Source organism: Rhineura floridana, chromosome 8 (assembly GCF_030035675.1).
Source record: "Rhineura floridana isolate rRhiFlo1 chromosome 8, rRhiFlo1.hap2, whole genome shotgun sequence".
Classification (NCBI taxonomy): Eukaryota; Metazoa; Chordata; class Lepidosauria; order Squamata; family Rhineuridae; genus Rhineura; species Rhineura floridana.
This window is the reverse complement of record NC_084487.1, coordinates 129,308,453-129,332,031: the sequence shown is the minus strand read 5'-3', so window position 1 is coordinate 129,332,031 and position 23,579 is coordinate 129,308,453. Positions and strand designations below refer to the sequence as shown.

Genomic DNA, 23,579 nt, shown 5'->3' with positions numbered 1-23,579 from the left:
CAATTATAATAATAAAAACAACAAAATGTCAAACACAACGTGCAGCATAAAGCACAAAAATCCTTTAAAAAATAAAACCAGAAACCAGCAAAATCCAATCAAAAACCTTGCTAAAAGAAAAGTTTAAACCTGGCACCTAAAAAAAATCCAGTGCAAGTGGTTGTTTCTGGGAAGGATCTTTTATGCATCCTCTTCTATGGAGATACACCGACAGTCACCTGTCATCTCACCAGGCAGGAGTGCCCATAAGAAGATGACACTAATGGACAAACAGGATGTCCTGCAGCAAGTTTAATTCTCCATCCACTACTATTAGCAACAAATATGGATGCTAAGTTGCCAGTGGCAACCATACATTTAATTCTAGCAACTAGTGCCAAAAACCCCTAGTATTCTCTGCCAAAGGAATAACAAAATTCTAAAAGCCACCAGCAATACTGGGAAACAGGGTGTGCATCTTTCAAAGCAGCACTAGACCACAGCATTCACATCATAAGTTGGGTGGGGAAGAGTTCCATGCACGCACATGAAACTGTCTAGCTGGGTAGCAGGTACAAAAAGTATGTACTTGCCTTCCTCTGTAGTGGAAGGAGTGAAAAAACCAAGCTGTGCTGACTATTGAAAGCAATAGTTGGGTTACCATGACCAGCCAATATTTATGGGCTCCTAAATAGTCTGCAGAGAAAACAAGTTGTTCTTCCGCCTTCTTTTTTTCCTGAGCAGTTTTTCTTAAGATTTAACACTTACTAAGGTACATGCTTTCTCATTTAAACCTTTTGTCGTTTTTCTAATAATGCTCCTACTATGTATTCTGCATATACACAATAGAATATTCCTATATTATACATTTAAGTTGTTCTGACTGTTAGTGATTAAATGTAAAATACACAAAATAAACTCACATAAATTTCTTAGTATTTCAGTAACAATCACACAGATTCCCAAATCAAAAGGTCCAACTTCAGTGCACTGGTTGCAGTATGAGGACTAGGGAGAAGGCTTTTTCAATTGTGGCCCCCACTCTGTGGAATTCCCCCCCAGATGATCTCCGCCATGCCCCCTCTATGATGAGTGGTAAGCGGTGGTAACTCAGCCAAAAGCTCTGCTCACGGCCGGAGTACGATTCTAACGGAAGGAGGAAGTCGAATCTCCGGTAAAAGGGGTTGAGGTCCACTCAACCTTCCATCCATCCATGGTCAGTAAAATGAGTACCCGGCATATGCTGGGGGGTAAAGAAAGGCCGGGGAAGGAATTGGCAATCCCATCCCATATATACGGTCTGCCAAGTAAACGTCGCAAGACGTCACCCTAATAGTTGGAAATGACTCGCACTACAAGTGCGGGGACACCTTTACCTTTACTTTACCTTTTAGGTTTTATTATTATTGGTTGAGATTTTAATATTTTAATGTAACTATATGTTTTATTTATTTATTTATTTTATTCAATTTATATACCGCCCACAGCCCTAAGGCTCTCAGGGCGGTGCACAACATAATTTTGTACGTCGCCCAGAGTGGCTGGATTGCCAGCCAGATGGGTGACTAATAAATTTAATAAATAAATAAAATAAATAAATTTCCCAAGAGGCACCAGATGTCAGTATATATTGACAGAGACTTGTGATTGCCTATAAAACTCTGCTCCACAGGACTCTTGGGGTTCTTTAGAAGCTTGGCAGGTGTTCCTCAGTTTGAAGTTTCCTTCAAGGATAAGGTGCCCAATGTTGCTACTCTTGCCCTCCAATGTGTAACAATAGATATACATGGCATATATAGTCACACACACTATACAACTGGAGCAAGAGTGAGGTCTAACAAGCCAGGCAAATGTTCTGGAACTCTGTATGCCCCAGAAACACACTGGACTCTTGTGGAGCCAGGCAAGGGTTCATCAGCTGTCAAACCAACTTTTCCCTAAAGGCAGACAGTCTGAAACCCACTGATCTAGAACACACATTATGCGGGTCGTTCTTAAGAAAGGGGATAGGTGGTATGATGAATTAACATTGCAAAGGTCAAGAATGCCAAATTTATTTTATTTCCTTTATCCTGTATTATGTGGTTTTATTTCCAAATGTACATATCAAGATGGTGTTGAAAGGTGCAGAAGCAAGCATACAGGCAGTACTAGCAACCAGAATTTTAAAAATAGCTTTCAGTGAACTTGCTGTCAGATTATAAACAAGGGGGTGCCTAATTTGAGACAAGGGGCATCAAAATACCACATTAACCAAGCCACCATTGTTTCCCAGGTTATTCCTAAATCAGGGGTGGGAAGCCTCAAGCCTGGGCACCAAATACAGCTGGCCCTAAAAGCATCTCTATCTGGTCCTTAAGACTCTCCCTAGGCTACACCCCTCCCTTCCCCAGGCCACACCCCTCCCCAGCCCTATTTTGCACCCTCCTTGAGTTTTTTGCCAGGTACCATTGTGTTCTTGGACTCTGATAATGCCTCTTGCATGCCTTGATGGAAGGGTGTGTGAGTGTGTGTGGAAACTATCTTACTGTACAAAGGTAACAAGCACATTCATTACTCCCCACACTTTTGCCTCTGGCCCTACCCATGTGGCCCCTAGTCTGAAAAGGTTCCTCACCCCTGTCCCAAGCCTTCTCTGGGGTCATCTCTTCACTCTGCTAAACAGAATGACTCAACAGAATTAGCAGCACAAATATAACTGTTCTCTGGGCTAACTACAAGTCACTAGCTTTTAGCATATCAAGCCATCAGAACAGTCATGCTTTTTATCCAGTTCTCTCTACTACTTCATAGAAGTATGGCAATTCAACAACGCATAACAAAACAAATCAGAAGAAGAAAATTAAATAATCAAGAACCAGGAGTGTTAAGAACCAGGAGGTTGAAAGGGGAAAGTGGGGAATACTCCCATCGACCTTATTTTTTTGTGTGAAATTGAAGTAATACGTTACCTTTCAAAAGGGGTTGGAAAGTTGGAATTTCCTGCAACTTAATGACATCTGGATCATTGCTGACATTCCGCGATGATTGTGTCCCTTGTGCCACCACAACAATATCATCCATTTTAGCTCTCTGTTTGGCTGGTGACGGAGATGCTGGGGGAAATATCCAGACAAGTAAAATAAGGAAACACAAAACCACTGCAACAATTATGTTCCCCCCTCAGCTGGCATCTGCAAGAAAAGGCGATTTACCCAGTATTGCCTTAAAACACACACACACACTCTTACCTATTGCGACAGAACTATTCACTAACCTGATTTGTACATAATGTGAAACCATGATCTGAAACAAATCATGGCATATTGTGAATGAGAAACATGCTGGTGTACATTGATCATTCACACCCAATCCCCAACTCCCAATACCAGAGGAGAGGAAACAACCAGGGTGCTCATTTAGCATTGCATGCAAACCAGTCCTCATAGTTTGATTATCCCAAACAAACCATACGTGATAAGCCAAGAACAAACCTTGGCTTACCACTTATGGTTTGTTTGGAAGTCACAAGCCACAAGTGCTGGTTTGTTTCCTCTCCCATGTGGCACAAGGAGGTAGTTTTGGTATAGATCAGCAATGTGCAACTAGCAAGCTGCTCACTCAGAGTTAGTGAAGATCTATTTTAGACTATAGGGCTTCATATTACATGCAAACCAGTCCATTCAGAAAACTATATATTCCTCATACAATTAATTCCTTATTGGACTGCCCATTTTCTCTTCTTGTTGCAAATTCCAGAATGTTCTTTTGGTGTCCAAGGGCCAATTCACACATGCCGGTACATAATCTGACAAAAAATATCACTTGCAGATGTTTGTATGAACTGTGTCCATTGTAAAGTGCTGCCTATGAGATAGGACCAAGACGTGAATCACGGGTGGCATTTTCCCCTGCCCTTCCTGATCTGTGAATGCAGGTTGCATAGAGATAGCAACTCAGATAAGATGAAGATGCCTCAGAAGAAGAAATTTAAAGACTGACCCTTTTGCAAAAGTTGATATAAAAATGGTGCTCAGTCAAATCAGTCAGGCCTAGTTTAGACATGTAGTAGAACCCACCCAAGTGGTAGAACTCAGAGACTGTATTGATCCCATGTTTCCATGCCATGTATCACAGTTCCTACAAATAAATCAAAAAGCTTGCACTTTAGAGGAAATGGCCCTGGACCAGCTTCCTTTTTTCTTCAAAGTCTGTTGTTGGTTTGTTCATACATAACAGAGTACATAGTTAAAAATGTGAGTTGCCCCCATGGCAGGTAAAGTGTGCCACCTCAAGCCTCTACCATCTCATTCTACTAACAGTACTTCTTTGCAAAATGCAAAACTAACTTCTGGGATGGGATTCACTACCACAAGATGTGAGGAGGGCCACTGGCTTTGACTATGGGAAGGGATTAGACAGAGTCATACCAGGGGAGGAGTTAAACCTTTCTCTCTAGCCTAAATAGTTTTGTCGAGGGAATCGTTTTGAACAGCAGGGCGTTTGGCCTTATGAAACAGCCCAGCCCTTATGCAGTGCTAGTCTGGAGAGGTACAACCCCATGCCCTGGTTTACCATATTAACGAGGACCAGGAGACCACCGAAAGTAAGCACTCAAACAAAGCCTTGAGGTGGGGAGGAAGAGGCACTCACATGATGTATTCGGATCATGAGGCCGATTTTCAGCATCTGTGCTCTGCTCGGCTCCCATAGCGAGATAGCGGGGCTTGAAAGAGAAATGCCAGGAAAGAGGAATGGCTTGTTGCGAGTGTCAGCTCTACTGAAAGGGGCAGGCACACTTAGCCCTGGGCAGGCAACAGCATCAGCGGGCGGCTCTCCCAAGCCAAGTTCATGCCATTCAGCTTGCAACCCAGCACAGCTCTTCACGTCACGGAGCCGACAACCGCCCCGAAGCGGCTCTCGCGCACAGCACTGCCTCTTGTTGCACGCCCGGATCAGACGCTTCCGGCTCCCCAGCAACTAGCTTGTTTCGGTTCCCGGGTCAGGAGAAAGCCGCGCCCTCACAGAGAAAGGAGGTGGTGGTGGCGCCTGCGTTAAGGCCTAGCGTCAGAGCCTTCCCCTATAGAGAAAGACGTTTGCAGCCCTGTCTTCTGCAGGTTCCTCACGGAGATCAATTCCCGAGTAAGGATGCGTCGCTTTGCAATCCGATCTGTCTGTTTTCTCGGATGTAAATCTAGTGACTACAGTGGGGCTTACTTCTGAGTAAATGTCATTAGATCTGCAGCTTTGAAAGTAATTGGGAGTAAATCCTGTTGAACTCAGTGGGACGCACACCCGAGTAAGGAGGCATAGATCGGGCTGCAAAGCTGCAGTTCTATGATCGGGCTAACTTCGAAATAATTCCCATTGAATAAAAGCGGGAAATGCATATGCTTGGCCTACAAACTGAGTCTGTCTGCAGCTTTTCTCCGTAGTAATTCTACATCAAATTATATCACTGCCCATCGTTCTTTAACGCAGTTGCACCTTACAACTCCTCCCCCGGCTTGTGGGCGGAGAAACCTCGAAGGAGTTTCCAAGCACCAGCGTAAGAAAGCTGGCAGTTTTGCAACTCTCCATTCCTGGTCTATACTTTTCTCATTTCATCTGAAGAAAAGCGCACAGGGTATATTGCCAGGTAAGCCCAGATCCGAGTGTTTAAGTAGGTAGGAAACCAACAACCTCGTGTAGTGCGAATGAAGTATGTCTAAGTCAAGCCCACGGAGTTCTCTTCCGATAGGATTGCAGACTTAAGCTAGAAGTCGGACTCTGCTTCAGTGCTCTTCGGAACAATAGGAGGAAGGTCCGCATTCCAAACTAGCTTAGGATTCAAGGTAGAGAAAACAGATGCATACTTACTGCAATTTAACCGCAAACAAATTCGCAAACAAATTGTGTAGTCTTCGTGTTAACTTTCCCAGCCGCTGTCGTTTCCTCCAGATGAGCAATGGGGAATGTGTGGCCCTTCCGATGTTTACCAAAACTCTAGGCAAAGAGGCTATCGGAACTTTACATATTGGTGAAACTTGATTTGTGCCTGGCCTCAGGCTTCCCTCACCTAGTAGTTTTTCAAGATAGCCCTCCGCCCTAAAACGTAACAAATAATGCGGCTATTATTAGTACTAGAAGTCTACAGTAAAACTTTAGGTGGTTGGTTCAAATCAGCATGGGAATTCAGCCGCTCTGCTCATTTCTTGGTCCTTGTGGCCCTCTTTGGGTTGCCACTTGCCAGGCCACAATACAGCAGTGGCAGAAGAAACCACAAGAAGCAGGTTTTCTTTAGATTCAGCCCCGTTATTTAGACCTAAACCTCATTCATGTGAAGGAGGCCCATAAAGTGAAAGAAGTCACATGTTGAGTGTGGATACTTAAGAAGTCTATGCACATAGACCTTTATGTGCATAGACTTCCACAGGAACTGAAATCCCAACTGCACAGGGTTTCAGCTTCCATGGAAACCTAATAATAGTAATAATAATAATAATACATTTATTTTGTTGTCTGCCTTTCAACTGGAATGTGGGTCCTGAGACGAATTACATAGATTTGAAAATACAAAACATACATAACCATACAGAAATTTAAAAATACAAAAACATACAAAGAGCCATACATAAACAAATCTAAAATCCTTCAAAACATCAGTACAAAGGGGTAGAAATTTAAGCAAATGCTTGCATAAAAAGATGGGCGCTATGGATAGTAATCCTATGCTCCCATGTGCTTCTGTCTCTTGGCTGCCCCCTTCTTCCTTTCCATTCCATTATTGTTGTTGTTGCTATTAATTTTGTCTATTTGAATGTTTGTGTTTTTAGCTTTTGAGGAAGGAGATATATTATCCGAAACGCATAGAGCACTCAAATCTGATACATAGCACCAGAGCCAGTCTCTTCTCTTGGATCTGACTAGCTGTGGCAGTTAAAATTCTGCCTACTACATTCTGCGCCAGTTGCAGCTTCCGGGATGTCTTCAAGGGCAGCCCCACGTAAACACTGTAAACTAACAAGGGTTATCCCTGTCCAGAAAAAATAGTAGGTGGCAAACCAGCCCAGTGGTAAAAGACATAATACTGGATCCAGGAGTCGCCTCAAGTGTGTATTACACTTTTTCAGTGTAATCCCATCTAGAATAGATTGCGCGCCCATTTCCTGGGTTTGAGAATCGCCCCCCTCCCTCACAGTGCTGTCTTATTGGGATTGTTGGAGGGAAGGGCAAAAGAGGGGATAGTTCTTGGATGTCTCACTGCTCTTCCTCTCAACTTGCTAGTATTTCAGAGTCTTCAAGCATATGGGGAAATGGCTTCCAGATCAGAGGATATTGTCCTTAGAACGACTTGAGCCGCCACATTTTCCCCCAAGAAAATTAAGTGTGATGCATTGATAATAGTGTAATGTGTGACTCTCTCAGCCATAAGGTAATTGTGGTATTTTTTAAATGAAGGGCGTAGTTCCCAATTTTTTTTCCTAAGTGGACTTAACAATGCAATCTTATCTGTTACGGAGTCACCCTTTGAGGCCAAATCAGTCTTTTCTTAGCTTTGTGTGCTGGAAAGTCTGTTGACCCACCCAGTAATCTGACTTTCCAGAAGTGTTGCTTTATGTTATGGAATGGTTGGGTTAGATCTGGGGTTACTTACGTTACTTTATCTGGCAGTGCTTTGGTTCCTTTAACTATTAAATACTATTACTGTTAAAACTGTTATGTATTATTACAGCTTTCTGACAAGCAGAAATTTAACAAGAAAATATTTCCTTGTCATGAAGAAATGCATACCCTGCAGTTGTTAAAAAGCCCAGGGGCCCTGTCAGAAAGGAAAATGAAAACGCAGTACAGAAAAATATTAATAAATTAGTTTAAAAGTTAGTTCGACCTGGATACTTAGGTTAAAATTCTGGGTCTTCTATGGAGCCAGATAACGGCTTTCCAAATGCTATCAATCTCTTATCTCCAACCTCATAGGGCTGTTTTAAAGTAAGAATTGAAAAGCATTCCACAAAATAGCATAATAAAGAGAGATGTTCTGGACAGCACTACTGGGATTAGTTTCCTTTAGATATGAGAGTACTGGAGATTTATTGTGTTTTGTAATGTTTGTTTTACAGGAATACCTCAGTTAACAAATCCTCCAGGAAAGAATCTTCTTTTAACAATGTCTTTTTTGGGTGGGGGTGCCACACACTCTGACATAGTCAGAATGTGGCTCCTTATATACTGGATTGTGGCTGCTGCAGGCAGTTCTGTCATGTGTGGCTGGAATGGCACTCTTTGCCAGGTGGCGCAAGCATCTCCACAGTAGACACACACACACACAGGGGGCTACCCCTTGCCTGCCTGCTTGAGTGTACAGAGAGGAGAACTGTGCTCAAAGGTTTAGATTGCTATAGCAAGATGCTACATGATAAAAGAAAAAAGGCAAGGCAGGCATCTCTGGATGCATTTTGGAAGAAGCCTTCAAGTAGTCTGTATGCAAGGCTTACCTGACCTGGTTGTTTTAAATTTTGAATTTTCATTTCTGGTTAGAGATACGAAGGCCCGGAGAAAACCCGGGAAAATTCAGAAAAAAACTTTTTTCCCCTGAAGCCATTTTTTTTGGGTTTTTTTCTGAAATATTAAAAAGAAGAAAAAATGGATTATGGAATGTTTTATCATGATGAATAAAATGTTTCATTGAATCTTGGTCCCCCCACCCTTTTTCTCAGTTCTTTTTATGGGAATGGATGCTTTATGTCTGCTTGACACTGTGGAGGACTAGCAGAGACATAAATAATTTTCTTTGTTATTAATGTTGATGGCTTCTTCTGTTCTTTTAAAATTGTTTTTTGCCTGCTCCTCATAAACTGGCAAAACGAAAGAGGCTCCTTACAGTTCTGGTGTTCCTTGCAGTTCAGCATCTTGTAGATCCATTTGTTACCAAAAAAAGTAAAAATTTTAAAAAATTGTTTTGTGAGAATGTAAGGGAAACCCAGGAGAAACGAACGTAGCGTGTCACAGCTATCATACTTGTTACCTGACATCCATTAGCTATAGATGTTAGGACTAAATCTAGGACTCTCTACATGCAGCGCATGTGTGCTGTCACTCAGCTATAGCCCTTCTTTCATATGAAGTTGCTTTATCCTGTGTTAGATCACTGGTCCATCCAACCTAGCGCAATCCATACTGACAGCAGCTCACTAGCATCTTAAGCTCAGGCCTTTCCTAGTTGCAGCTGCCTGAGATCATGGGGAAGCCATGAACTAAAGCAGAGACTTTCTGCATACAAAGCTTGATTAAGCTGTTGAGCCGGTGTGCTGCAGCTGTGAAAAATGTTGATTCCATGATAGGGATCTTTAGGAAAGGAACTGAAAATAAAACTGTGAATATCAAAATGCTGTGATACAAAACTGGTGTGACCACACTTTGAATACTGTGTACAGTTCTGATCACCTCATTTCAAAAAGGATATTGTAGCGCTAGAAAAGGTCCAGAAAAGGGCAACCAAAATTATCAAGGGGGTGGAGGAACTCCCCTTTGAGGAAGGAAAGGTTACAATTTGGGGGGCTTTTTTGTTTAGAAAAAAGGCAAGGAAGAAGGGGCTTGATAGAGATGTATAAAATTATGCATGGTGTGCAGAAAGTAGTTTATCCCTTTCTCTTAATACTAGAACCCAGGACCATCCATTGAAGCTGAACTTTGGAAGATTTAGGACAGACAAAAGGAGATACTTCTTCACACAAGTCTCATTGTTAAGCTGTGAAATTTGCTCCCACAAGATGTAGTGGCGGCCATCAACTTGGAAGGCCTTAAAAGAGGATTAGACACATATATGGAGGATAAGGCGATCAGTGGCTACTAGCCACAATGGCTAGGCTTTCCCTCCAGGGCCAGAGGTAGTATGCTTCTGAATACCAGTTGCTGGAAACTGCATGAGAGGAGAGTGCTTTTGCACCCAGGTCCTGCTTTCAGGCTTCCTATAGGCATCTGGTTAGCCACTGTGAGAACAGGATGCTGGACTAGGCGGGCCAGTGGCCTGATCCAGCAGGCTCTTCTTTTGTTCCTAAAGCACTTGGTCTGACAATGAGTTATGGCCTACTTTTAACATTTGTCCTGTTCTCTTAGTTCACATATTTACTTTAAATTGATTTGAAATCTTAATTCTACATGAATACTAATAAAAATCAGAATTCTTTTTATATGTGTGACAGACAGTATGTGATTATCTCATCATTTTTCTCACTAGAACAAATGCAAGCAACGCCACCTTCTTAAAATTATTGTATCCTGAGTTTAAATGGCCTGATGGTATTTAAAAAACCCTGAGGAGTCACACCTGTGGGAAAGAAATGTCCATCCAGATTGCATGGTGCTCTCCTTGCACATTCGTTGTGGTGTTTTGTGTCATGCTAAAGCCATCGCAAAGTCAAGTTTGTTCCACAGAGAAGATGGAGAACATCACTATTGACATCAAAGCAGCCTTTTCCAAAGGTATCCGGGGGACAGATCCAATCCACGCTGCATCTTGGGAAGCCTGTGTTAATGTTTGCTGTCTGGATATAGGTAAAAACCGTGCTCTTTGGTTGCATCTACGTTATAGGCTTAAATTGGTTTAACAGCCATTCTTTCTGTCTCTCTAGGGAACCCTAGCAACTGTCATCCTGCCTGTGTGGTTGTGTGAGAATTACAGAATTCTCAGCACTTTCACCAAGGTACAGTTCCCAGAACTAGGGGAGGGGGGATGAGGGGAAGTCATGCAGTTACAACTGGCATGAAATCAATGTGAGTTTGTTGAGTAGATATGTTACTTGATTGTACTTGCAGTGAACTGGGATGGGTTGAGCCATAGCTTGAATCAATTTTGGGAGCTCAAACATAACTGGCACTTTCCATGTAATCTCTTCAAATGTTAATATGTGACTTCTCCCCTACTCCACATCTCTAGATCCACGTTTCCAGTCACATACAATTATTCCTCAAGAGCACCTATATCTCTGGAAATCAGGATATAGAAAATTCAACTTTAAATATATCCAATAACAGGGCTTTGAACTGTGCTTTAATCTGCCCCCTCACTCCCAGAATGTCACCCAAAAACCAAGTGATTGCAGTCTGACTAGCAATTACAGGGGAGATCTAATTCTATGCTTGTTTTTGTGTTTTGGAATCATGAGGAACAAACACTCCCTTACACTACTGCCCAGTACCCCTATTGGGGTCAGGATGGAGAGTCTCTCAGGGGCAGTGTATAAAATCAGCCTTGCTAGATCAGGCAAAAGGCCTATCTAGGACAGCATCCTGGTTCCAGCAGTGGCAATCAGATACTTCTGGGAAGCTTACAAGCAGGGCTTGAGGATCTTTCCCCATTTTATGCCCCACAGCAGCTGATACACAGACACATACAATCTCTGGACACAGAGGAGCCATTTAGCTATCGTGGATAATAGCTGCTGATAACTCCTTTACCTCATTGACATCTTTGGAGCTGAGGAGGAACTCACTCACTCATTCAATCTCTCTCTCGTGCCCCAGCCATTGATTTTATTTGAAGTTTTAGGATTTTATCATTTCCAGGGTCTCCATGAGAAGAATAAACATCTTGGGATGAAGGAATAGAATGAAAGGGAGTTTTCCCTTGAATTCAGAACTTTTGCTAATAACTCTGCCCTGATGTTTCTCAGGCTATGCTCCGAGTCTCCATGCGCAACTGGGCTCTGTCCCTGAGCCAGTCCCCACCTCCTGAACCTAGTGTACTATTCTTTATCTGCCAGGCTCTGCCCCTGAGTCTCAGGGTTTATGCCTTAGGAGACCTGACAGCTCTAGTCATCTTGGCTGGTGCTCACACCACCCAAGCTTTTTGAAAGTAGCCATGTCTTACACACTCAAGGAACAGCTGCTCCTAGAGTGCACATGGTTTGCTACAGTGATATAGCTGCTAGCTAAGGTGAAGATGGATTGGATAATACAGAGATGGTAACAGTGATGCCTTTTCCTCAGTGTGATATAGAGCCAGTAACAAGTGTGTTTTCTCAGCCTAACCTACCTCACAGAGTTGTGAATACAGAATGGGAGAAAAACCCACATAGAAAGCTGCCTCATACTAAGTCGGACCCATTGATCCATCTAGTTCAGTCCTGCCTACACTGACTGGCAACGGCTCTTCAGAGTTTCAGGCAGGGAGTCCCTCCCAGCCCTCCCTGGAGATGCTGGGGATTGAACCTGGGACCTTCTGCATGCAAAGCAGATGCTCTGCCACGGAGCTACAATCCTTCCCCATACAGCAGGGAGAGAGAATGAATCTCAAAGTAATATTGTGCAGTGACACACTGGCACTACGAGCGCATGAAAAAAGTCTAGTTCTTCTCATGGAGAATGTGAAACCATCACTGGGCTATACCACTTCAGACTCAGGGGAGCACATAAGGGAGACTCCTCCATATAAAGAACAATAGTAAATCTAGCCTGTCAGGTTAGAAGGCTAAGCCAGTGATTCCCAAACCTTTTCCCCCCACAAACCATTTGAAAATTGCTGAGGGACTTGGCAGACCACTTAAAGATTTTTCTACCTGTTGTAGCAATTGTAATGCGCTGTGTGTCATGCCTCCCTTGGAGACTCAATAGAGGATGAAGGGGAATGGGAGACTTCAGACCCAGTGGAAGGGACGAGCAGAGAGGCAGTTGAAGACTCTCCACCTTCAGACAAGGAGCAGGATCCTGCTGGAACCATCCTGAGATTCAGACTGACCAAGAAGCTATTCCACCCCAGCAAAGAGGAGACACCAGCGGATGCTGAAACAAAGGAGGCAGTCAGCCCGTTTAAGAACCATAAACGGTTGAAAGAGGGAAGGCAGCTTGGCCTATGCCTATACTGTGAGGCCATTTTGTAGGCTTAGTAGGCTGAAGCCTAGGGGCCCAGAGCTCTTGGGGGCCCGTGCAAGAGCTTCTGAACCGCCCGCCATCCCCCAGCTTCACTTTTTCTCCGCTGTTTTTTGTGGTTTGCCATCAATCAAGATGGCAGCTGAGGTTTCCCTAAGGGGCTGAAGCCTCTGCCGCCATCTTGGTTGATGGCACGCATGCTACACATGCGCATTGCTGCCATCAACCAAGATGGCGGCAGAGGCTTCAGCCCCTTAGGGAAACCTCGGCCTTCATCTTGATTGATGGCGAACCTGTGCGCGCAGCCACAAAAAAAGCGGAAAGGTAGGTGAAGCGGGGGGATGGGATGGTGGATGGCTCAGAAGCTCCTGTCCTGCGATCCCTCTTGCGGCTGTTTCCGTGGATCTGCCTAAGAGGAGAAGGGCCCCCCAAACACCAATCAGCCTAGGGGCCCTCCTCAGCTTAATCCAGCCCTGGGCCCAGTGCCTAGCCAAGCGACCACCATCCTCAATCTTGGAAAACTGCAGCACCCCGATCACAAAGGTCCCCTAGACTGGAGTGACCTTGCCATCCCATCAAGAGGGCCTGCCAACCCAGCCTCCCACCATCCAAACACCTGACCGTGTTGGTCACCCTGAAGATCCCAGAACAAGGGACCATGCAAGTGCAGGCCATGCTGGATTCAGGCTCCACCAGCAACATTATGGACATTTCTTTTGCTGCCCTGCACCACATCCCACACCAGCCTACCGCCCAGTCTGTACTGGTGGAAACCATTCATGGCTGACTCCTGACCTCCGGACCAGTGGTGCAGGAGACTGTGACTTAGAAATGACCCTGGCAGGACACCAGGAATGTATACAGTTCTACCTGGCAGTGGCCCCCCACTTTCCAGTAGTGCTTGGTTGGCTTGGCTCAAGCAACACAACCTGTGTATCCGGTGGTCAACAAGCCAGTGTCCTTCCCTTCCTCATATTGTCAAACTGCTTGTCGGGTCCAGATGGAGCTGGTCATAATCACCTCAGAAGAGGCCCCCGAACTGGACAAACTGCTGAAAAAGTATCAGGAGTTCCCTCCAGGGAAGCGAGAGACAGATCAGCTACCACCTCATCACTCTTATGACTGCCCAATCGAGTTGACACCTGGGGCCAAGATTCTGGTGGGATGAATTTATTCCTTATCCGAGACTGAATTGGCCTACACGAGTTCAATGACAAGAAAGTGGGCTGGGGATTTATCCGACCCTCCATGTTCCCAGCTGCCGCTGTTTGTAAGGAGTAGTGGGAGGAGCTCTGGCTTTGCAATGATTACTGGGCCTTGAACTGGAACTTTGTTTGGAACCAGTACCCTTTACCTCTGATCCCAGAACTCCTGGAGCAGTTACATGAGGCCCGTATTTTTACCAAGTTGGACATGCAGGAGACCTACAACCTAGTGCGCATCCGGTAAGGGAATGAATGGAAGACAGCCTTTCATACCAGATATGGATACTTTGAGTACATGGTGATACAATTTTGTCTGTGTAATGCCCCGTAGTCTTCCAATATTTTATGAACAATATCTTCCGGGACTTCCTAGACCGCTTCTTGATGATTTTATCTGGATGACATCCTCATCTATTCATGAAACCTCCAAGAACACAAGAAACACATCTGAGCAGTGTTGCGGTGCCTGAGGGAAAAACCACCTGTTTGCCAAGTTGGAAAAGTGCAAATACGACCTGGTCACTGTCAATTTCCTCGGCTTTCGTATCTCCCCCTCTGGCATCCAGATGGACCCAGCAAAGGTAGAGACCATCCAGCAATGGCAAGCTCCCCACTGCATCAAGGACTTGCAACGTTTATTAAGTTTTGCCAATTACTACTGCCGGTTCATATCCCACTTTTCCAGGTTGACCGTGCCCATCTCAGACCTTCTCTGAGCCAAGGACAAATTCTGTTGGATGGACGCGGCTCAGCAGGTGTTCCAGTGCCTCAAGGAGGCCTTCATCTCAGAACTCATCTTCAAACAGCCGGACCCTGCTAGAGCTTTCAGTGAGGAAGCCAATGCTTCTGACAAGGCCGTGGCAGCAGTACTGTTGCAGGCCCTGCTCCCAAGCACGTTTCACTCTTGGAAACTCAGCTCTTCAGAGCAGATCTACAACATTTGGGAAAATGAACTGGCAGTCAAAGTGGTGTTTGAGACATGGCACCATCTTCTAGAATTGGTGCATCATCTGGTGCAAGTATGGACTGATAATCAGAACCTATAGTACTTGCAAACCACCAGATGGTTTAATCAACACCAGATCCAGTGATCCCTTTTCTTCTCCCAGTTCAGCTTCACAGTCACTTACCTCCCTGGCCATCAGAACAAACAAGCAGATGCACTCTCCTGCAAACCAGAATTCTGGGCCGAATTGAGTGACACCCCCCCTTTGCCCCATCCTGTGCCCAGAAAACTTTGCAGCCATCCAGCAACCACCTCTGATGGACCAGGTAAGAGGGCAGCAGCAAAAGAACCCGTACGCTCAGGCACACATGGAAGAACGCCAGTCAGGAACCACTGCCACAGACAGCCCGTTCTCACTACACAGTGGGTGCCATATATCACTGGAACTGGCTGTATGTGCTCCCAGGCACCCTTCAAGGGGAGGTGGTTCACCTGTGCCATGACAGTCAGCCAGCACGGCAATTTGGAACCTACAAAATTCTCCACCTAGTTTTGAGAGAGTTCTGGTGGGCCCAGGAACATGCTGATGTGAAAGATTATGGAGCTACCTATAACACCTGCCAATGGGCTAAGGTGCAGTCCAAGAAACCGCCAGGGCTCCTGCTCCCTCTCCCAACCCCCCCCCCAGGACTCTGGTGGTTCGTCTCCTGGGACTTCATCACTGATCTACCTGTCTCCAGGGTTGATGACCACTATCTTTGTCGTGGTGAACCTGTTCACAGAGATGGCTCACTTCCTCCCATGGGCTCCCTCAGCCCCAGAGACTGCTGATATTTCTTGTCTGGGTGTTCCGTCTACATGGCCTTCCGGACCGACTGATATCAGACTGGAGCCCAGTTCACAGCCCTGTTTCGAACACTTGACATCCAAATCCATCTGTCCTCGGCCCACCATCCTCAATCGGACAGTCAGACAGAACACACAAATGCCACAGTGGAGCAATACTTGTGATCTTATGCCAGCCTCCAGCAGGACAATTGAGTGGATCTGCTGCCTCTGGCAGAATTTGCTCACAATAACTTTCCTCATGCATCCACACAACAAACGCTCTTCTTCAGCAATTACAGCTCCATCTCTGTTTTTTTCCATCAGTCTTGACTCCCTCACCAGTTCCCACTGCAGAGCTCATGCTGCAGGAATTGCAGGCCATACAGGCAATCCTGAGGGATCAGATGGATCAGGCAAATGAAGCATACAAATGATTTGATGACTGCCATTGCCAGCCTGGCCCTTCATTGAAGGTAGGGACTGGGTGTGGCTCTCAACCAAGTTCTTGCATTCCCAAAGGGAAACCAGGAAGCTGGACGCTCGACACATTGGCCCCCTCCTGATCACCTGACAGATCAACCCAGTGGCTTTTCAGCTGCAGCTCCAAGCATCCCTTCGCATCCATCCCGTGTTCTATCGATTGCTGCTCAGTCCAGCTCTCCCACCTCATCCCTTGAGTACTCAACCATGGCCACCACTACCCATCCAGGTCAACAGGGAGGAGGAGATTCTACACTCATGCAGATGTCGTGACCGGCTGATAGATTGGAAGGGATATGGCCCTGAAGAACGATCCTGGAAAGATGCCTCCCAGGTACATGCCACCCTGCTTGTCTGCCATTTCCACCTTCGCTACCCAGTCAAACTGGGACTGGGGGCTTGGAGGAAAGCTGGTCCCAGGGCAGGGGGTTATGTCATGCCTCCCTCAGAGGACTCAACAGAGGATGAAGGGTATTGGGAGACTTCAGACCCAGTGAAAGGAATGAGCAGAGAGGCAGCTCAAGACCCTTCGCCCTCAGGCAAAGATCCTGCTGGAGCCATCCTGTCAGATTCAGAGAGCAACCAAGAAGTTACTCTGACCCCAGCAGACAGGAGACGCCAACAGGTGTTGGAACAATGGAGACGTTGGCCCGTTTAAGAACCACAAGCTCTCGAAAGAGGGAAGGCTGATTGCAAACACCTGGCCTCAGACACTGTGCTTAAAAGGCTGTGAGTGGCCTGGGCTGTTGCTGGAAACAACATCAGGCCTCCATGTCAGATCGTGGCCAGCCCTGCGCATGATTCCGTGCCTTCGATCCTACCCTGACTGATTGGATCTCTGGTATCTGGATTTTGGACTCATCCGTTCTACATTCTCTCAGCTGTTCCTATCTGGTATTCACGCTTGCTGTAGTTGTTGGCCTCTCCACCTCAACTCAAGCTTGACAGATTTATGGTCCGGCTGCTAATTATCTGCTAATTATTTTACTGCAGCTATAAACTATTTCAACTCAGTCTGCAGAGCCTGACACTGTGCTAGATGCTGTATGATTTGAAACTATTTTTATTGCTTCCTCCTTTCCTATATTGCAATTTGCATTTCATAGAATTCAAATTGTAATACATTAAAATACAACATAAGGGAAAAAATAAGGAATAAAAATACAATTAAAAATCAATCTGAATGTGATGGATGTGCATTCTCTGTTCTTCAGCCACAAATCCATAGACAAGCTGCAGACCCCCTGAATTAAGCTCATGGACCACAGGTGGTCCACAGACCAGTTTGGGAACTTATGGGCTAAGCTAAAACCTTATCTGACTTACTAGTTTCATATGTATATAGATTTTTTTACGTATAGAGGAGCATCAGCCTTGGGAGCCCCCACCTGCACTCTAAAGTGGTACAACCCTGCCACAAGTTTATCACCTGAATGAGAACTAAGCCAGTAAGACAGAATGTTGAGAACTGTTATACTCTGCATTGGGGGGGGGGGGGTTAATCATAAATCTATCAGATACAAAATGCATTTCTGTTATTATTCATTTGGTTGTGTGTGTGTTTTCCAGACAAGAAGTGCAACTATGTAGTTTTTGATACCAGAAGGAAAGGCAATAACCCAAATTGCTACCTGTTTTATTACCCCACTAATGAAACGTGCCCGGTGAAACAAGTATTAGGACTGGTGACTTACAGAATGATAGAAGGTAAACAATGATAAAAATGAGGTGACTGACCACTGAAGATTCTCGTGCTTGACTTTGCTATTTTGTTGTGGACTGTTTTATGGTTCTGTTGGGTTTTATGCTAAATGTTGGTTTTATTATGTATTCTGATTTGTAAAATTGTACCCCACTCTGGATTTCTATTTAATAGCAAGTTAGAAATTTTCTAAATAAATAAAGAGAAGATCAAATTCAGACCCTGCTGCAGCACTTCAGATGGCAGACCAGTTTGGCTTAGACCACTTCCAAGAAAAGCTGCTTTACCTCGGGTCCAAAGGAAAATCTTGCTGCAGCAAACACAAAGCTCCATGTATCCCCATTGAATCTCATATGAAAATGGCAGAGAGGGGAACCTACCTAGACCCTATTCTACCCCACCCCAACAAAGATTCTTCAGCAACAGGGTCCTTGCTGGGAATGGGTGGGCTTTTCCTCTCACCAGACAACTTCAGGGCTACAGGGTGTTTTTTTTACCCTATGCAAACAAATGAAGACATTGATTTCTCCATTGATTTGCATAGAAAAAAACTGAACCCCAAAAATGGCTGGTGGAGAGAGAGCCTTTTTGATTTTCTACTCCCGAAAACAGCTGGGGAAAGAGTCCAGCCCTGACCAAGGACCTTTGGAACAAGAGCCAACTTTGCCCCAGCCAGCCATTTTCGGGGGATGCAGGCTTTATTTCTGTCAGAGGCAGTATACCTCAGAAGGAGAGAATGCTGTTGCATTCAGGTCCTTTCTGAGAGTCTCCCACAGCATAAGAAGAGTCTGCTGGATCAGGTCGATGACCCATCCAGGCCAGCATCCTGTCCTCACAGTGGCCAGCCAGTTGCCCTTGGGAAGCCCACAAGCAGGACCTGAATGCAAAGAGCATTCTCCCCTCCTGCGGTTTCCAGCAACTAGTATTGGAAACATACTGCCTACAACTATGGAGGCAGAGCACAGCCATCATGGCTAGAAGACATTAATAGCCTTCTCCTCCATGAATTTGTCTGACCCTCTTTTAAAGCCATTCAAGTTGGTGGCCATCACTGCCTCTTGTGGGAGCAAATTCCATAGTTTAACTATGCGCTGCATGAAGAAGGACTTCTCTCCCGAATCTTCCAATGTTTAGCTTCATTGAAGGTCCATCAGTTCTGGTGTTATGAGAGAGGAAGAAAATTTTTATCTATCTACTTTTTCCATGCATCTGGTTGGCCACTGTAAGAACAAGATTCTGGATTGGATGGGCCATTGGCCTGATCCAGCAAGCTCTTCTTATATTCTTATGAGGGGATCCTGTGGAGACAGGATTTCAAAAAAATGTCCCTTCATCCCCACCGGCATGGTCCGTGACTCTGACAGAGAAGGAAGAGTACATGCCCTTCTCTACAATGCTTCCCATAAGCTCATTTCAAAACAAAACCTTACAAAACTGAACTCAGAAATGCGTGCTTAACAACCCTCTAAATTTTCATGGTGATACACAAAACACTCAGAGAGAATCAAGAGTTCAAACTGTAAAAAGAAAGAAACCAAACCCCTTTGGGACTTTTTTCTGTCAGAGTTCTCGTAATCTGTTGAAATTAATTAAAAATCAGCCATGTTCACAGAGTACCTGTAATGCTATTACTGACCTTGCCCCATACTCTGACCTTCATCTTCTACAGTTTAAAAGTTTAAAAAATGCCTGGCTGATTTTTAATTAATTTTTAAAAATTAGCATTGAAGTCAATGTTAATGTTGAGCATGCTCAGTAAGAACCAACTGTCAGTGTTCTTATGCTCAGAGGCACATATTAGCAAATTCTTCCAAGCTACACAGGAAGTGGATTGGACTGTGAAAGACCAACCCAAATTGTGTTTGCATTTTGACAACTTTGTAGGGCAGTCCAATATCTCAGAGAGGAGGTCAGGTCTCCTGCTCCCCTGGTGCATTCACTATAACTGCCCAATTTCCCTGCTTGTTAAAGTTTGATAGAAATATCTGCTGGCTACAGGTACGTTCTTAAACCACAAGGGTTTATTGCCTATTAGTGAATTGTTATTAAGCACCTATGACAGCTAGGTGCTATATATTGGTAGGACAGAATTTGGATGAAATGTCTTCTTTAAGCACATGAGTTATACCCAGTTTCTGGCTACTGAGGCCTTCTTAATGTACATGAATAAATTGTGAGGATGAAAACACATCTGATTGATCAAACAAGTGGGGTGGGGTGTTGTTCTCTTGTGACACTGGTATGAGCAGCTACTTCACCAAGCTCATTTGCAGACAACACAAGCTTCACCATACAAATAGAGATGTTTCAGAGACTTTAACGTTTGTGCATTATATTGTTGCATTAATGCATCTTTTACAAGCTCTGAGCATACTTAGAGACCTGATCCTGAGCAAGTTGACTCATAAGTAACTTCCACCAAGTTCAATAGGGCAATTGTGCATAGGATTGCTAAGAACTGAACTGAAGGCATGTCACATTTGAACCAGTTTCAAATTTTTTAACAGTAATGGCTCCTAAGCAAGAGATTCTTAAAACTGTAGTACTGTATAGTCTCTTGAGTTATTTAACAAATAATTCCAAACATTTATGCAAGATTTACAATCCCTAGGATTTTTTGTAAGCAGAATCAGAATGCAAGTCTCCTCCACTGGAATGCTCATAAAATGAGCATAAAATAAATTAAGGGCCCTTTACCCTTCATTTGTGTGGGGACTTGTTGGCTGAGGTATAACAATAATATATCTCCCTTCTGTTTTTTAGATGCAGAGGTTCCCATGTCAGCTCCTTCCTCAGTCAAGCTCTCCCACCCGATTGTGAATGGGAAGTTTCTATCTCCACTAACTGCTATGTTTGATCCTCACAGTACAACAAGCCATCCACATGGGTCAGGTCTGTTGCAAAAGCCCACTGCCTCAAAAAGGATGGAAATAGTGAGCCACTTAGATAAGATTAATGGACACTCGCAGCTTCCAAAAGGTGAAAGGGCAAATGGCTCAGAGAACTTAAATTATTCATCAATGCATGAACTCAACAGTTTGTTGTCACCAAGAATTGCTAATAGTATTCCTCCTGTTATTCCCATTGTGCAGCCTACAGCTAAGTTGCCTACTGTTACCACTGGCACTCAGGCTAGTACTATTGCTGCTGTAATTCCTGATGTGTCTTCTAGAAATGCAACAACTACCATGTCTACAACGGCTTATCACAGGAATACACATGTGGCAACTATAAATCCAGAAAGAAGTACCACTGTTCCTAACCCATCAACCACTTCTGGATCTAATGCCAGCGGCTTCAGCCCATTACTTTCCATAAAGATTTCTTCTGCTTCTTTACACAATGTCCATCTTAGTAATGGGCAACTAGGTTTGGAAGGCTATGTCCTTAATGGAGCGCCAAGCAAGAAACGCGCCTCTCACTTTGGTGACAAAAGCATACTTACAGCTGCATTGCTTTTTGGGGTAATATTCTTGCTCTTGGTTACAGTAATGGTCGGTAGAAAGATGCTTGAATCTTTTTGGCAAAGGCGTTACACTAGGCTAGACTACTTGATCAATGGTATGTATGCGAACTTATGACAGAAGAAGATGAAGAAGTACATTAGAGGTAAATTCTGAGGTGGCTAGCCATCTGAAGCTTTGTAGAAAAGAAGATCGATTGGACTGACCACTTCAGAGGACATGTTCTCGTTCCTATGATGTCAGGTTTAAATACTACACTTGCCTCATAAGTGGAGTTCTCACTAAGTATATTTGCTTGTTTGCAGTGTGTATCACCTGTTGGCATGTTGACTCCCCTGCTTTCCACCTCAGGAAGGGTGATAGTTGGGCATGCTGTCCTACTTGCATGATAGGAGTAACATTTACATTCACATGGGACGCAGGACATTTTGCTAGCCAGAGCCGTTTGTGCAACAGTCAGACTGACCAATCTTGTGGAGATAATCCAGCCTTTTGCCTCTCTACGGTTATCACAGTATTGGCATGAAGGAAGGGAGTCTTCAGTCTGTCCAAAAAGAGTGGCCATATGAGTTAATATTAGATATTACAGAAACAGAAGGCAAAACTTGGTTTAATTATTGCCTGTGCCTGACCAGATTTGTTTCTACAAGCAGTAAGAAATCAACACAGACATCTGGGTGACCTGAAAAATATGCCACACAGCACACAAGACTCCTTTAGAAAAAACATTACACTCACCAATGTGGTAAGTGTAACATTTAGACCTAGCCTGAACCAAAACGGGGGAGAACAAAATGTTAAACATGGGACCGCTGCTGAAAATGGCAGTCCCCTGTCGTGTTCCTGGCATCCTTGCAGTATGATCGCACTCAGTGCCTCAGTGGCGGCTGCTGGTAGGACCAGGGAAACGCCCAGAGTAATTTTGTCAGACATGAAGCATTTAACATGGGAATGCCATTTTAGGAGCAATCCCATGTTCTTTATAACATTTAGTTATACTTTGAAGGATTAGGTGCATCTACCATATTTTTCTTTTGAAAAATATTGCATCACTTGCTGTAAAAATGAAATATTTTAAATAATTCTTTTTCCCCTTTAAAAATACTGTTCAGTCACTTAAAAGCTATACCCTACAGTTGTTTCACTGTATTTTGTAATTAGATTAAAACAAATCCAACAATTTGTATTTTGATCTTCTAAACAGCTTATTGCTATTTTTGTATGTTTTACACACAAGTATCTGTTCAAATTCTTGATATAATCTCTTCTCTGGAATATTCCATTCATTGGCCAGCAGTTCCCTGACATCCAAGCTACATTTAGAATCATAGAATAGTAGAGTTGGAAGGGGCCTACAAGGCCATCGAGTCCAACCCCCTGCTCAATGCAGGAATCCAAATCAAAGCATTCCCGACAGATGGCTGTCCAGCTCTACTGCTGTTTGAAATCATTGCTTCTTCTCTGTCTATCAGTGACCTGGCAATCAGATTGATCCATGCTAAATCCTCCATCCAATTAAATCATTTTTATTTGATGAATCAAGTTAATTTTCTACTGGAATTTTTACAGCAGTGTCTTTAAAGATCCGCTACATAGTTTTGCTCAGTCTGGGTTGAGCAAATCCGTTGTTCCACACTGGACAGTTTAAGTGGTAGCTCCTATTTAATGCTCTCAAGATTATTATTTTTTTTAAGTGTGTGATATCATGTCCCAAAAGGTTAGTTAGGCAGTAGAATAAGTAAGGTGACCTGGGTGTTGACATTACTATACAGTACATTACATGGTCTCCCCTTACAAGTTCTAACACCTAGAATCCCCATGTCCATATGCAGATGATTTCTCCTAAACCATGACAATTTATTGCTTGCACTCCTGCTCTCATTCATTTATTTTCACATAAAATATATAAGGATGAGTAGTACTCACAGTGGGGAGGACAGCCTGGCTGGGAGTCCAGAGTCTGTGAGTTCAAATCCCCACTGATGTCTCCTGGGTGTAAAGGGCCAGCTAAAGATCACCCCCACAGGGAGTGGCTCAGGGGTTACGTGCCCTGCCACCTGTGCAGCTGTGGGCAAGTGGCATAGTCCCAAGGAGCCCAGTTGCCCCCTAGCTGGCAGTTGCAGACAAGGAAGAGGCTGGCTTATGCA

General features: G+C 44.2%; 2 protein-coding genes across 5 annotated transcripts in view; one reads left to right on the top strand and one right to left on the bottom strand.

Annotated features, from left to right (window-relative positions):
- BORCS5 (BLOC-1 related complex subunit 5) overlaps positions 1 to 5,084 on the bottom strand; it is a 75,418-nt gene extending 70,334 nt beyond the window's left edge. Inside the window, exons 1-2 of the mRNA XM_061582507.1 lie at positions 4,612 to 5,084; positions 2,931 to 3,074 (exon numbers count right to left, since the gene is read on the bottom strand). Coding sequence (XP_061438491.1) covers positions 2,931 to 3,074; positions 4,612 to 4,669 — 202 coding nt within the window. The 5' untranslated portion in view covers positions 4,670 to 5,084. The remainder of the gene's footprint in view (positions 1 to 2,930; positions 3,075 to 4,611) is intronic.
- Positions 4,941 to 22,608, top strand: MANSC1 (MANSC domain containing 1). Of its 4 annotated transcripts, XM_061582504.1 has the most exons (5): positions 5,107 to 5,596; positions 7,225 to 7,372; positions 10,178 to 10,494; positions 17,836 to 17,973; positions 20,732 to 22,608. In XM_061582504.1, the coding sequence occupies exons 3-5, from the start codon at positions 10,281 to 10,283 to the stop codon at positions 21,547 to 21,549; spliced, it is 1,170 nt and encodes a 389-aa protein (XP_061438488.1). In that variant the 5' UTR covers positions 5,107 to 5,596; positions 7,225 to 7,372; positions 10,178 to 10,280; the 3' UTR covers positions 21,550 to 22,608. The 4 variants fall into 4 exon arrangements, with proteins under 4 accessions (XP_061438489.1, XP_061438488.1, XP_061438487.1 ...); XM_061582505.1 differs by lacking the exons at positions 5,107 to 5,596; positions 7,225 to 7,372 and adding an exon at positions 4,941 to 5,100; XM_061582503.1 differs by lacking the exon at positions 7,225 to 7,372.
- Positions 22,609 to 23,579: the final 971 nt, after the last annotated feature.